The sequence below is a fragment of the Ovis canadensis genome, chromosome 22, assembly GCF_042477335.2.
Source record: "Ovis canadensis isolate MfBH-ARS-UI-01 breed Bighorn chromosome 22, ARS-UI_OviCan_v2, whole genome shotgun sequence".
NCBI lineage: Eukaryota > Metazoa > Chordata > Mammalia > Artiodactyla > Bovidae > Ovis > Ovis canadensis.
Window position 1 is genome coordinate 20,947,501 of NC_091266.1, and position 11,960 is coordinate 20,959,460.

At 34.7% G+C, this 11,960-nt stretch overlaps 1 protein-coding gene across 5 annotated transcripts in view; it reads left to right on the forward strand.

The window, feature by feature from the left end:
• The window catches only part of PCDH15 (protocadherin related 15), a 1,084,160-nt gene extending 1,073,439 nt beyond the window's left edge, over positions 1-10,721 (forward strand). For 2 of the 5 annotated variants that reach the window (XM_069567843.1, XM_069567842.1), the window contains 3 exons: positions 5,211-5,281; positions 6,106-6,214; positions 9,869-10,721. In XM_069567843.1, the coding sequence (XP_069423944.1) occupies positions 5,211-5,281; positions 6,106-6,214; positions 9,869-10,420 (732 nt within the window). In that variant the 3' untranslated portion in view covers positions 10,421-10,721. Of the gene's footprint in view, positions 1-5,210; positions 5,282-6,105; positions 6,215-7,559; positions 8,421-9,868 lie in introns of those variants that run through there. The other 3 variants (XM_069567841.1, XM_069567840.1, XM_069567839.1) reach the window with 3 other exon arrangements.
• Positions 10,722-11,960: the final 1,239 nt, after the last annotated feature.

The window sequence follows — 11,960 nt, forward strand, 5'->3', positions numbered from 1 at the left end:
CCTCCTGACCTTGAATGTGGAGTCACTTCTCTCGGCCCTCCTGTGCCCATGCAGGCTCCCCTGGTGGCTCAGCTGGTTATAAATCTGCCTGTAATGTGGGAGACCTTGGTTTGATCCCTGTGTTGGGAAGATCCCTTAGAGAAGGGAAAGGCTACCTGCTCCAGTATTCTGGCCTGGAGAATTCCATGGAATATATATCCATCGGGTCTCATGGATATATAAGAGTCAAACACAACTGAATGCCTCTCACTCTCACTTTCCTGCATCATTACAAACATTTACAATTTGGTCAGTAAGATACTAGATTGATTATATGCCTTCTCTGTGTGGTCAGAAAAAATGAAATTTGAAAATAACATTAAGCAGTTTATCTGCTCATGAAAGCACTTTTTTCGTAAGATACTTGGCATAATTCACCTGCTACGGGAATGGCAACAAGGACTGTATGGAACTGCAAAAAAGACCAACATTCCACTTTTCTTTTCAGTCTGACTCAGGATCTTAGAGCTTCCCTGGTGGCTCAGTCGGTAAAGAATCTGCCTGTAATGTGGGAGACCTGGGTTCAGTTCCTAGGTTGGGAAGATCCCCTTGAGGAAGGCATGAAAATCCAGTCTAGTATTCTTGCCTGGAGAATCCCCTTGAACAGAGGAGACTGGCAGGCTTAATGGTGGACTTCTTCCTCCATTTTCTCTTTTTCTGAAGAGATGATGCTTTAATAGGTGATATAAGTATCCAGGTGGGACCTTTCAGAGCATTCCCTTCCACCAACTCCCATCACTCCCTATAGACTATAGAGCGATTGATTAAATTGATGATTGAGTATGTGGGTTCCTCCCCAATTGCTTCCATCCTTCTGTTATTTTTTTAAGTCATTTGATGCCAGATATATATATTTAACTAATAAGACCTGAGTTTTATTTACCAGTCAAGAAAAAAGAGAAGTAAGTGTTTGTAAAGAAAATTGATTCTTTTAAAATTTGAAATCCACTTAGTCACATTGTACTCAGTTGCTTCAATCATGGCCAATTCTTTGTGACCTCATATACTGTAGCCAGGATCCTCTGTATATAAGATTAGCAAGGCAAGAATACAGAAGTTGTAATTTCTTTCCCCAGGGTATCTTCCTTATCCAGTGATCCAACCCTCATCTCCTGCAGCTCCTGCATTCGCAGGCAGATTCTTTTACCACAAGTGCTACCTGGGAAGTCCCTCCAGTAGCATATATTTCCATAAATATTTTTCATTATTGCTAAAAGCTATTAAAATTCAAGTTAAAAAACTTTTCTTTGTTTTTAATTGTCATAAGATCACATACTTTGAAATCTTTCCTCTTTTAAGTGCACAATACAGTATTGTCAACTATAAGTTCAATGCTGTATAGCAATCTCTAAACTTTTTCATTGTGCTTAACTGAAACTTAATATCTGCTAAATAGCAACTTCACATTTGCCCCCATCGCCATCTCCTGCCTGGGGCTTCCCTGGTGACTCAGATGGTAAAGAATCTGCTTGCAATGCCAGAGACTTGGATTTGATCCCTGAGTTGGGAAGATCCCCTGGAGAAGGCAAATGGCAACCCATTCCAGTATTCTTGCCTTGAGAATTCCTAGGACAGAGGAGCCTGGCAGGCTACAGTCCATGGGGTTGCAAAGAGTAGAACACGGCTGAGCCACTAACACTTTTGCCATCCCCTGGCAATCATCATTTTCCTTTCTGTTTCTATAAGACTGGCTATTTTAGATACCTTGTGTAAGTGGAATCATGTTGGATGTGTCCTTCTGTGACTGGCTTATTTCATCAATGTGGTAGCAAATGACAAGAATTCCTTTTTTTTTTAAGACTGAAAAATACTCCTTTATATGTAGGTACCACATTTTCTTCATGTCAATACATTCTTCCATTTATGGACATTTAGGTTTCAACTTCAGAATCATTTGGCAGTCTTTGCTCAGTCTTCCCATGCATTAGATTAAATGTGCATTGGCCAAGAAGTTAAGTATTACTTCTGAGACCTTTTGGCTTCATTTAAACTAGTATAATTACATTGGATTTTGAATGCCTCAAAAGTCTAAGCCTATCAGTATTAATCAGTTTTTTTTAAATATTTAATTTTAATAATTCAAATTTAGATTTTAACTTTGTCCCAGTTTCTTATTGGTCTGAATTGACTTCATCTCACAACTTTTTCCTGTAATAAACATTTTTGAAATAAAAATACAGATTTAAAATTATATTGTGCTGAGAAATAAACTTTTACAGAGGACTCATGCTGAAGCCCTCCACATTAACACTTAGATATTGTTTCTCCTTTCACTCACACTCACCTAGCTTTTGTTTCCAAGTTTAGCTGTTTGTGTTGTTTAGTCACTAAATTGTGCCCAACTCTTTGTGACCCCATGAACCATAGCCCACCAGGCTCCTTTGTCCATAGGATTTCCCAGGCAAGAATACTAGAATTGGATGTCATTTTCTTCTCCAGGGGATCTTTGCAACCCAGAAACCAAACCGGCATCTGCTGCATTGGCAGGAGGATTCAATACGTATAGATAATTTTGGCTTTATCAAGGTATAAGTGATAAATTAAATTGTAAAATATTTCAAATGTACATTCTAGTGTTTTGATATATGTATACACTGTGAAAGGACTTCCCAGGTGGCTCAGTGGTAGACAATCCGCTTGCCAATGCAGGAGTTGCAAGAGATGCATGTTGGATCCCTGGGTTGGGAAGCTCCCCTGAAGGAGGAAATGGTAACCCACTCCAGTATTCTTGCCTGAAAAATCCAATGGACAGAAGAGCCTGGCAGGCTATAGTCCATGGGGTCTCAAAGAGTAGGACATGACTGAGCACACACACATGCATGCATACCCTGTAAAAAGGACTAACATATCTGTCCTCACATATTTATCTTATATTTTTACTCATTATTTTTTTGTGAGATCATTTAAGTTGTACCCCCTCCGCAAATGTCAATCATACAGTATAGCATTATAACTGTGGTCACCATGTTTTACGTTTGATGCTTGACCTTACACACCTTATAGCTAAAAGTTGTGCACTTTCACAAACCTTTCATCATTTCCTCCACTCAGTAATCATTTTTCTACTGTTCCTGTGAATTTAGTTTTTAATTTGTTTTCTATTGTTTTCAGATTCCAAATATAAGTAATACCATATAGTTTTGTATGCCTGACTTGTTTCACTGAGTATAATGCCTTCAAGATCCATTTCATGTTGTCATCACAAATGGCAGGCGTTCTTTTTCTAAATATAGCCATTTGTCAGTAGCCAAATGAGGTTTATCCAAAGTGTGATTATTGCTAATAGAAAAATTTTCACCTAACTGGCAACACCCAAATTGGTTTGTCTGTTTTTGAAGTTTATAGAAGCAGGATAACATCAAATCATATGTTTCATTTTGTACCTGACTTCTTTTGCTCATCATTCTGTGAGGAAGATTCATCTCTATTCTGTGATGTAGCCGTGTGTTTATCTCATGGCCTTAGGTATCAGTTCCAGTTTGGGGCTGTTATAAATTATGTATTTTCATGCACAATTTTACATATTTATATTGGGAACATAGACTAAGTTAAATTGAATTTCTGTGAAAAAACATATGTATATTTTCCTTCAATATTATTCCCAAACCTTTCCCAGATGGTTTTGCTAATTCATAATCTCCAGAACATGAGAGTTCCAGTTGTGCCATGTCCCTTACCCAACATGGTATTGCTGATATACACAAACACACACACACACATATTCCTTTTAACTTTCTTATGAGTAAACTGAATCCATTTTAACATCAAAACTGGATTCCTTTGCAATTAATTCACCAAGTATTTTAACTGCAAAGTCAACAGACAGTACATTTAGTAGAGGGGTTGCAAGCTCATAAAAATCTAGAGAGGTAATGTAAGTAAATAGAGTTTATTCAATGTAGAAGAGAGAGTAATGGGGCATCCTATTGCGGCTGTGAGTGCAGTTGTGAAACAGTCTGGTTGAGAACGCAGCAGTGACCAGGAAATAACATGACTGCTGTAGGGAAAATACCGCCAACTAAATCATGACATATAAAAATATGAGCCCACTGTCATCTTTATATTTTTGGAAAGAAATCAAAAATCCAGATTTTTAATAGCATTTTCTGATTATAAATTGGGTAACTAATCACTTTTTTAAAATGATGTTTGCCAAACAAAGCACAAATGAAGGCTAGCTCCCTTTCAATCATGCAGGCTGTGAATATCCACACTTTTAAGTAATACATTAGCATCCCCAGAGGACTTGTTTTCCTGACATATTATATGTGGATCAACAAAATTAGTTCTTGTAAATAGTATATGATATTAGAAATAATATTCCACTGGTTTTCCTGTGGATACCTAAACTCTTCTTCCCTTTTCTTACTTCATTGACAATTAATTTGGTAAAACCTTGACAGTTCAACTTATTCAAATGTTAACATAGAAATGAAAAGAGAAATTTAGTGAAACTGAATTTAATAGTTATTTGAAGCTAATTTTATATGTATGACTCAGGAAAAAATATCTGTCCATTAAGTGTAGAATGACAAAAATCAGTAGAGTCTGGAATTTAGAATTGGAAACCTTGAAAAGGCCTGTGGTCTGACAAATTTCTTTCCTTTCTTTCTTTTTTTTTTTAGGAAAAATAATTAAATTCATAATTATCATCCTTGAAGATATGTCACATATTAGCACATTTTTATTAATATATAAATGATTATTTTCAAATTCTTTCTTAAGAATAGCTTTTGACGAACCGAAGAGCTCTTGATAGTGTAAAAATGTTATTAGGATGATGAAACAATGATGAAACAGATAATGTTATAATTTTCTTCATGGCTAAAGTCTACTAATAATATGTTAAAAAGGTTGAACTATTAACTGTCTATTGATAGTTTTAAAAAATATCTAAAAATGAACGATATATGCTTCTCTGTAATCTTTAAAAGATTTACCATTCAAAAAACTTTACTTTCCCCCTCCCCAGTTCTAATAACATAAATTAATTTTGTGTAAAATAGCTACAGACTATATATATATGTTTGAGTATGTTTAACATTTGTAACTAAAGTTATTTTGTCAGCAGCATTTTGAGAGTCATCGAACACTAGGTTGGGAAAACAAACTTTGAGCTGAAATGTGATAAGAATTTATTTTCAAATGTGATTTCTCTCTTTGAATAATAGGAGTTATCCATGGAGTCTGGAATTGATCCTGGCCAGGAATATGGACAAGATTATTACAGTTATGAGCATGGGTACATCTTCAGATTTTTTATCCAGTATCTTAATATTTTATGAATAATAAGGTGTTATTAAGGGATTATTATTATTAGCATTTTATAAGTGTCATTTCATCCATTTCATGTTTGAAAATGAGTGATGTATCTAGTTTTAGCTTCAATCAAGTTTAACCATTTTTTCTATATTGAATTCTGTTTTGATGTTTATATTGATATTGACTACAATTTGAAAAATGCAATAAAATTGTTCAAATTATTTAAATGAGGAATAGAAGTCAAACATATTTGCTCAATTCCTGAACTCACCATTTCTTTCATATGAGATATTTAACATTTTATCTAACCAGTCAGCCTCAAGATTTGCCCAAGAGAAATTCATAAGAAAACACAGTTTAGAATCCAGAAATGAGCATTTCAAAAGTCATCTCTACAGACATAAGTTAACTGTTTTCTACAGTAGAGCAAAATAAATATGATCCAATATCATATTTGAAGCAGAAATTTAAACTTAGAGTTTGTGTTCTGAATAAGCTACCTTTCAGAAAGACCTTGTTTGGTGCCTTAAATTGTTCAGTTTAAGAAAAATATTCCTTTCTCTTCACACTTATCTCTCCTAAAACTTCAAACTGAAATTTTAAGATTAATTTCCTTTTCTTGTTACTCCAGGGTACCTTATGGCAAAAGTCACTGGTCCTCAGGTTATAGTTCTTTCCCTATGGTTTTGTAACTAGTGTACCAGTCTGGTGATTTATCGGTGAAGAAAAAGAAGGAAACAGAGATCAATCATAGTTATACAGATCACACGAAGAAATGTTTAAAGTTGTAAGTTTCTGTTACAGGTATGAAATGCCTCAATATGGAAGCCGTCGTCGTTTGTTACCACCGGCTGGACCAGAGGAATATGGTGAGGTGGTTGGTGAAGCTGAAGAGGAATATGAGGAGGAAGAGGTAACTGCTATAATGTATTATGTAATGTTAACATTCCAAGGAAATGGCAACCCACTCCAGTATTCTTGCCTGGACAATCCCATGGACTGAGGAGCCTGGTAGGCAACAGTCCATGGGGTCACAAAGAGTCAGACAAGACTGAGTGACTTTATCTTAACCTTCCAAGAAGAATATTTTTAGCCCTATTTGAATAGCAGCCTACAAAATGTTTCAGATATCAAAAATCCTATTCATTTAGTACCTGTTTTCCATAGAAATTTAATAACACTTGCCATTCCATTGTCTTGTCTATAGAAGGACATCAATTTATATATAAACTTAATTTATTATATAAAATAGTAATTTGAAATAAAACCAAAATAAAAAATTCTAAATGTTATTCCATAATGGTAATATTATAATCAAATAGGTTAAAAAATATTTTGCAAAATAAAATGCTCCCACATAGTCTAGCAAACCTAAAAATGATTAAAAGTACAATCTCCATCTTTTAATTATAAGAGAAAAATAAAGTATCACCAGTATTCTTAATGGAATTATGTCATTTAAGTCTAAATTGCCACAAATTCATTTATATCAAATCCATATACTTTGCCTGAAATATTCACTTGGAATGTGCTGTGCTCACTCAGTCGTGTGTGACTCTTTGCAGTCCCATGCACTGTAGCCTGCTAAGCTCCTCTGTCCATGAAATTTCCCAGACAAGAATACTGAAACAGGTTACTATTTCCTACTCCAAGAGATCTTCCCAACCCAGGGATCAAACCAGAGTTACTTGCATCTCCTGCATTGACAAGCAGATTCTTTACCACTACTGCCTCCTGGGAAGCCCTCATTTGGAATACTGATTCAGATATTTAAAACAAAACAACAAAAAAATTAATGTCACTGTAGTTTTACTCTGGTCAACATTTTAAAAATAGTCAAATATTTCATTAGCTATTCAGATAAGCTATCATAATTTCCAGATGGGTTAAAATTTTGTTAAAGCAAATGTATAACACTATTCAAAGTCTAAGAATGGGAGAGAGAAGAGGAAATGATTAATTTATTTCTTTCTCTTTTGATCTAAGGTGAGAAATAAATTTTGAATAAGAAAAAGTAAGAAAACCTTAAATTTTGGTAGTATAATGTATAAGCTACAGTGGTTATATCCTTGACCATCTTCTGTCTATATGCAGTCAGATAAACAGTAGGGAATGGTATGATTGTTCTCTAAAAACAGTTTTATAATTTGCATGAAGCTATTGCCCTGTAGATTCACTCCTCTTTAACTTATATAGGACAAGGTCATAGCATAACCTTTCCCCAGCTGACACTTCAATTGCATTTTCATGATTTTCAGGAAAAGGCAAAGAAAGTCAAACCAAAAGTTGAAATTAGAGAGCCTAGTGAGGAGGAAGAAGTAGTTGTCACTATTGAAAAGCCACCCCCAGCTGAACCAACATACACAACATGGAAGAGAGCCAGGATATTCCCCATGATTTTTAAGAAAGTTAGAGGACTGGCTGATAGAAGAGGCATCATTGACCTTGAGGAGGAAGAGTGGCAGCGACGCCTTGAGGAAGAAGATAAAGATTATTTGAAACTAACTCTGGACCAAGATGAAGCTACAGAAAGCACGGTAGAATCAGAGGAGGAATCCTCAAGTGACTATACTGAATACAGCGAAGAGGAATCCGAGTTCAGTGAGTCTGAGACTACGGAAGAGGAGTCTGAGTCAGAGACACCCTCTGAGGAGGAAGAAAGTTCTACCCCTGAATCAGAAGAGTCAGAATCCACCGAGTCAGAAGGGGAAAAGGCAAGGAAAAATATTTTCATTGCAAGAAGAAGGCCTGTTGTTGAAGACGTCAAGGAAGTCAAAGGTAGAAAAAAGGAGCCAGCTGAAGAGCCAGAAGAACTGAAGGTGGAAGAAGAGGAGGAATTCCCAGCAGAACAGAAAAGTGAACTGGCCCCTGTGGAAGAACCAACAGACCTCCAATCTCGCGCCGTCACTGAGGAGGGCAGTGCAGAATCAGCTTCAGTGGAAGGAGGTGTTGAAAGTGAGGAAGAGTCAGAATCAAGTAGTATTAGCGGTAGTAGCGAAAGTCAGTCTGGAGGTCCTTGGGGCTTTCAGGTGCCAGAGTATGACCCAAGCAAGTACGCAAGCAAGAAGTCTCCAGGAGCAAACTCAGAAGGTTACAACACAGCACTGTAAACGAGATCACAGTAGGTGAAAGTTTTGCAGTGATGAGTGCTCTTGCGTGCAGTGCCTTCTGTGCATTTTCTGAAATGACATTTGAAGGGAGGAAATTGATTATGATTTTTATCTGACTTAAGATTAGAAGCATGCCAGAGAAGCAGCTATATATGCTATCCAAATAGATTTGCATATTATAATATATTAGGGTAAATCTGGTTGATCTTCTCTCTATTAGTAATTCAAAAGACATACAATCAGCTACTCAGTATTTAATATTTCATAATGTGATTTCTGTTAATGCAATGTGGAATTAGGTATTGCCAGTGATGCTCTGGCTATTGGAATGAGTTTATGAATATATGCAGTGGTATTTATACCATCTTTGTAACATAAATCCTTAGGACAAGCTACAACAAATGAGATCTCTGCAAGTCTACTTTTGCGTGTATGTACATTTCAACTGGCAAACATATTATCAAAAACATCATAAACATGTTCAGTTAGATTTGTAGCTCGCATTTTCAAATATTAGATTTTAAATGAAATAAATTAAAAACAAAAGTTATTAATAGTTCCTTTCTCTGGTGGATAGGAATTAAAGTGGATTTAGAAAAAAATGAATTTTAATAGCTATACATTTTGGGGGGTAGATAACATAATAATTTTGAAATATAAATCTGGAAATCCAAAATTATGGCTTACTCAGTGCAACATGTTGTTAGTTCACATATCCCCAAAGTGCAATACTATTTCAAGAATAACCAAATACTTTTTAACCTTTGCACCTTGTAATTTCTAATGTGGATTGTTAAAATAAAATTGTGAAAATTTCCATTGTGTTCCAGCTGCTTACTAAAGGCAAATTTACGATCATTAATTTTCTATTTTGTGTATTACAAGATAAACTGTATAGGATGGGAAGATATTTTAACATATATTTAAATGGGATGAACCAGAAAACCAAGATGCAAGTGATTAAATGCATTAAATTATACAAAATGCTTGGCTAATAATGAAGGGTTAATTAGGAATCAGAATATTATAAGTTTAAAAATATATTTCAAATTTTAGGAATGCAAGTATTAATATGAACAGAATATACTAATAAACAGGGGTATTCCTTTCAACTTAACTTTCTTGAAAAGTATAGCAACTGTAAAACAATGGATCAGATACTTAAATATAACCAATATACATTTTTAATGATAGATCAATAATTTTACTTAAAAAGATAAAAGTACTTCCTGAAATGTCTGCTTTCTAATCTAGCAATCTTCTTCAGAAATTATTAAGCTCTCAAACCAATGAAGAATTTGTGGAAAAGTAATTGATAATAAGATTCTCCCCTTTACCTCTTGAGTTATTACCTTTGATACCTTTCTGTCAAAGGTTGTGAATTTCTCAGGCATTGTAATCTTTACCCTTTTAATTCCTTTGATAATGATTCTTTTTTTTTGTTTGTTTTTTGACAGTGGGCAAGAAAAAGAATGATCAAGTTAGTTGTTGATCGAGAGTATGAAACTAGCTCAACTGGAGAAGACAGTGCTCCTGAATGTCAGAGAGCACGTCTTCAGAATCCTAATATCCACAGTAATGTCAATGGCAATATATACATCGCACAGAATGGTTCAGTGGTGAGAACCCGCCGAGCCTGCCTCACTGATAATTTAAAAGTTACTTCCCCTGTTCGACTGGGGAGACACTTTAAGAAACTAGACAAGTTGGCAGTGACACATGAGGAGAACGTCCCCCTAAACACATTATCAAAGGGGCCACTTTCTACTGAGAAAATGAACACAAGGCCAACTCTGGTTACATTTGCTCCTTGCCACATGGGAACTGACAGTACGGCAGTGAAGTCTTTGGGGAACAGGCTAAAAAGCACAGTTGAACAGGAGTCCATGGTTGATAGTAAGAACATCAAGGAGGCTGTGGAATTCCATAGTGACCACACGCAGTCAGATGAAGAGGAGCTTTGGATGGGTCCCTGGAACAATCTCCATATACCAATGACAAAACTGTGACTGATTTTTTTAAAAGTTATTTTAATTTTTCTTCAGTTTTTAATAAACTGCACTTTTTATTGTCACTGACAAAACAACATATGGGGTTTATATCATGCACACAAGCTACAACTTTGAACAATAGGCTTTGAAGCTTAAAAAGAGACAGATTTGCACTCACATTTGTATCAATTAATTATTCTTCCCAGAAAAATCTTTTTGGATAGATTCTCAATTCACTGTATAACATCGTTTAAACATTTTGCTGTTTTGTTGGGTCTTTTTTTTCCTCATTTTAATAAACAATAAATAACTTACTAAATAATCATTTATATTTTGTTGATTAACATAGATCATTTTTCATCTCTAGCTTCATGGAACTTGTTTTGGTACATGGAATTGTACTTTTCATAAAAAATGGGAAAAATTTATATTAGAGGATTTTACAGGTAACAGGTTTATACAGTTGCTGTCTATATCATCCTGACTTTTTAAATGAAAGATTGAATTGCAAAGTGATATTTAATGGGAATCGTCTATAAATTATATAGAATCATGAATCTATTTTCTTTATTGTCCAATGGAAAGGTTTTCAAATTTTTACATATGTATATGTTGACCTTTTAAATAACACCTGAAGTCATATCTTTCTTATAAATAGCATTTATAATTTTCCATGGTTAGCACACACACTCTCTATAAACCATTTAGCCATACCAAACATAACAGGCAAGTTAGTGTAGGCCTTTGAGATATTAAATAATTATTTGGAGCATCAGAGCAAAATTCCTTGAGGTTAGAAATAGTCAAACAGGCAATTATACATTTAGAACCACAATTTCAGTATGGAAGCTGTAGTAAGAACAAAGAAGTCTTGCCTTAATGTTACTGAACATGAATGTTTTATCAATTCAGTGTAAAGGAATTTGGCAGGGCCATGAATTTATATAATACGTGAAATGTCAATAAAAGCTATAAATCCATAGCTTCACATGTATTATAGTATTTCACTTTTCCCAGCTCCAGTTTATTTTAAAAATATTTTAATGCACATACTTATGTGCATAAATTACAGACCAGAAAATGACTACCTGGGTCCTTTTTTTTTAATCAAAGAACACAGTCTTGATTTTTCACCATTGAACAAAGCACAGTGTTTCACCATTAACATAAATGAAAACAAAACATCCTTTCAGAAAAAGCCCCCAAAACTTGCCTTGGGTGCTGCCTTCTTTCTAGATGTAAAAAAGATGAAACAATATAAGAAAACTCAGAATTTTATTGAGTATGATTTAGTGTTTTATAGATGTAGTTCACTTCAAATTTTATACAGTATTGACCAAGTTCAGATTTCAATAAAAGTTTCTCATGCATGCTTGTTATATGGTTGAAAGATTGAATAATGCATTACTATCTAGTTCCCTCCTGTATGTTTCATATTTTAAAACTTATTACAATACAATTTCCTTATTTCCAAAGGGAGCAAATTGTATGTAACATAAACTTACCAACTTACATGAGTAGTATGGTTTAATTTCAAAAAGCTTTTGAGATCAAATAT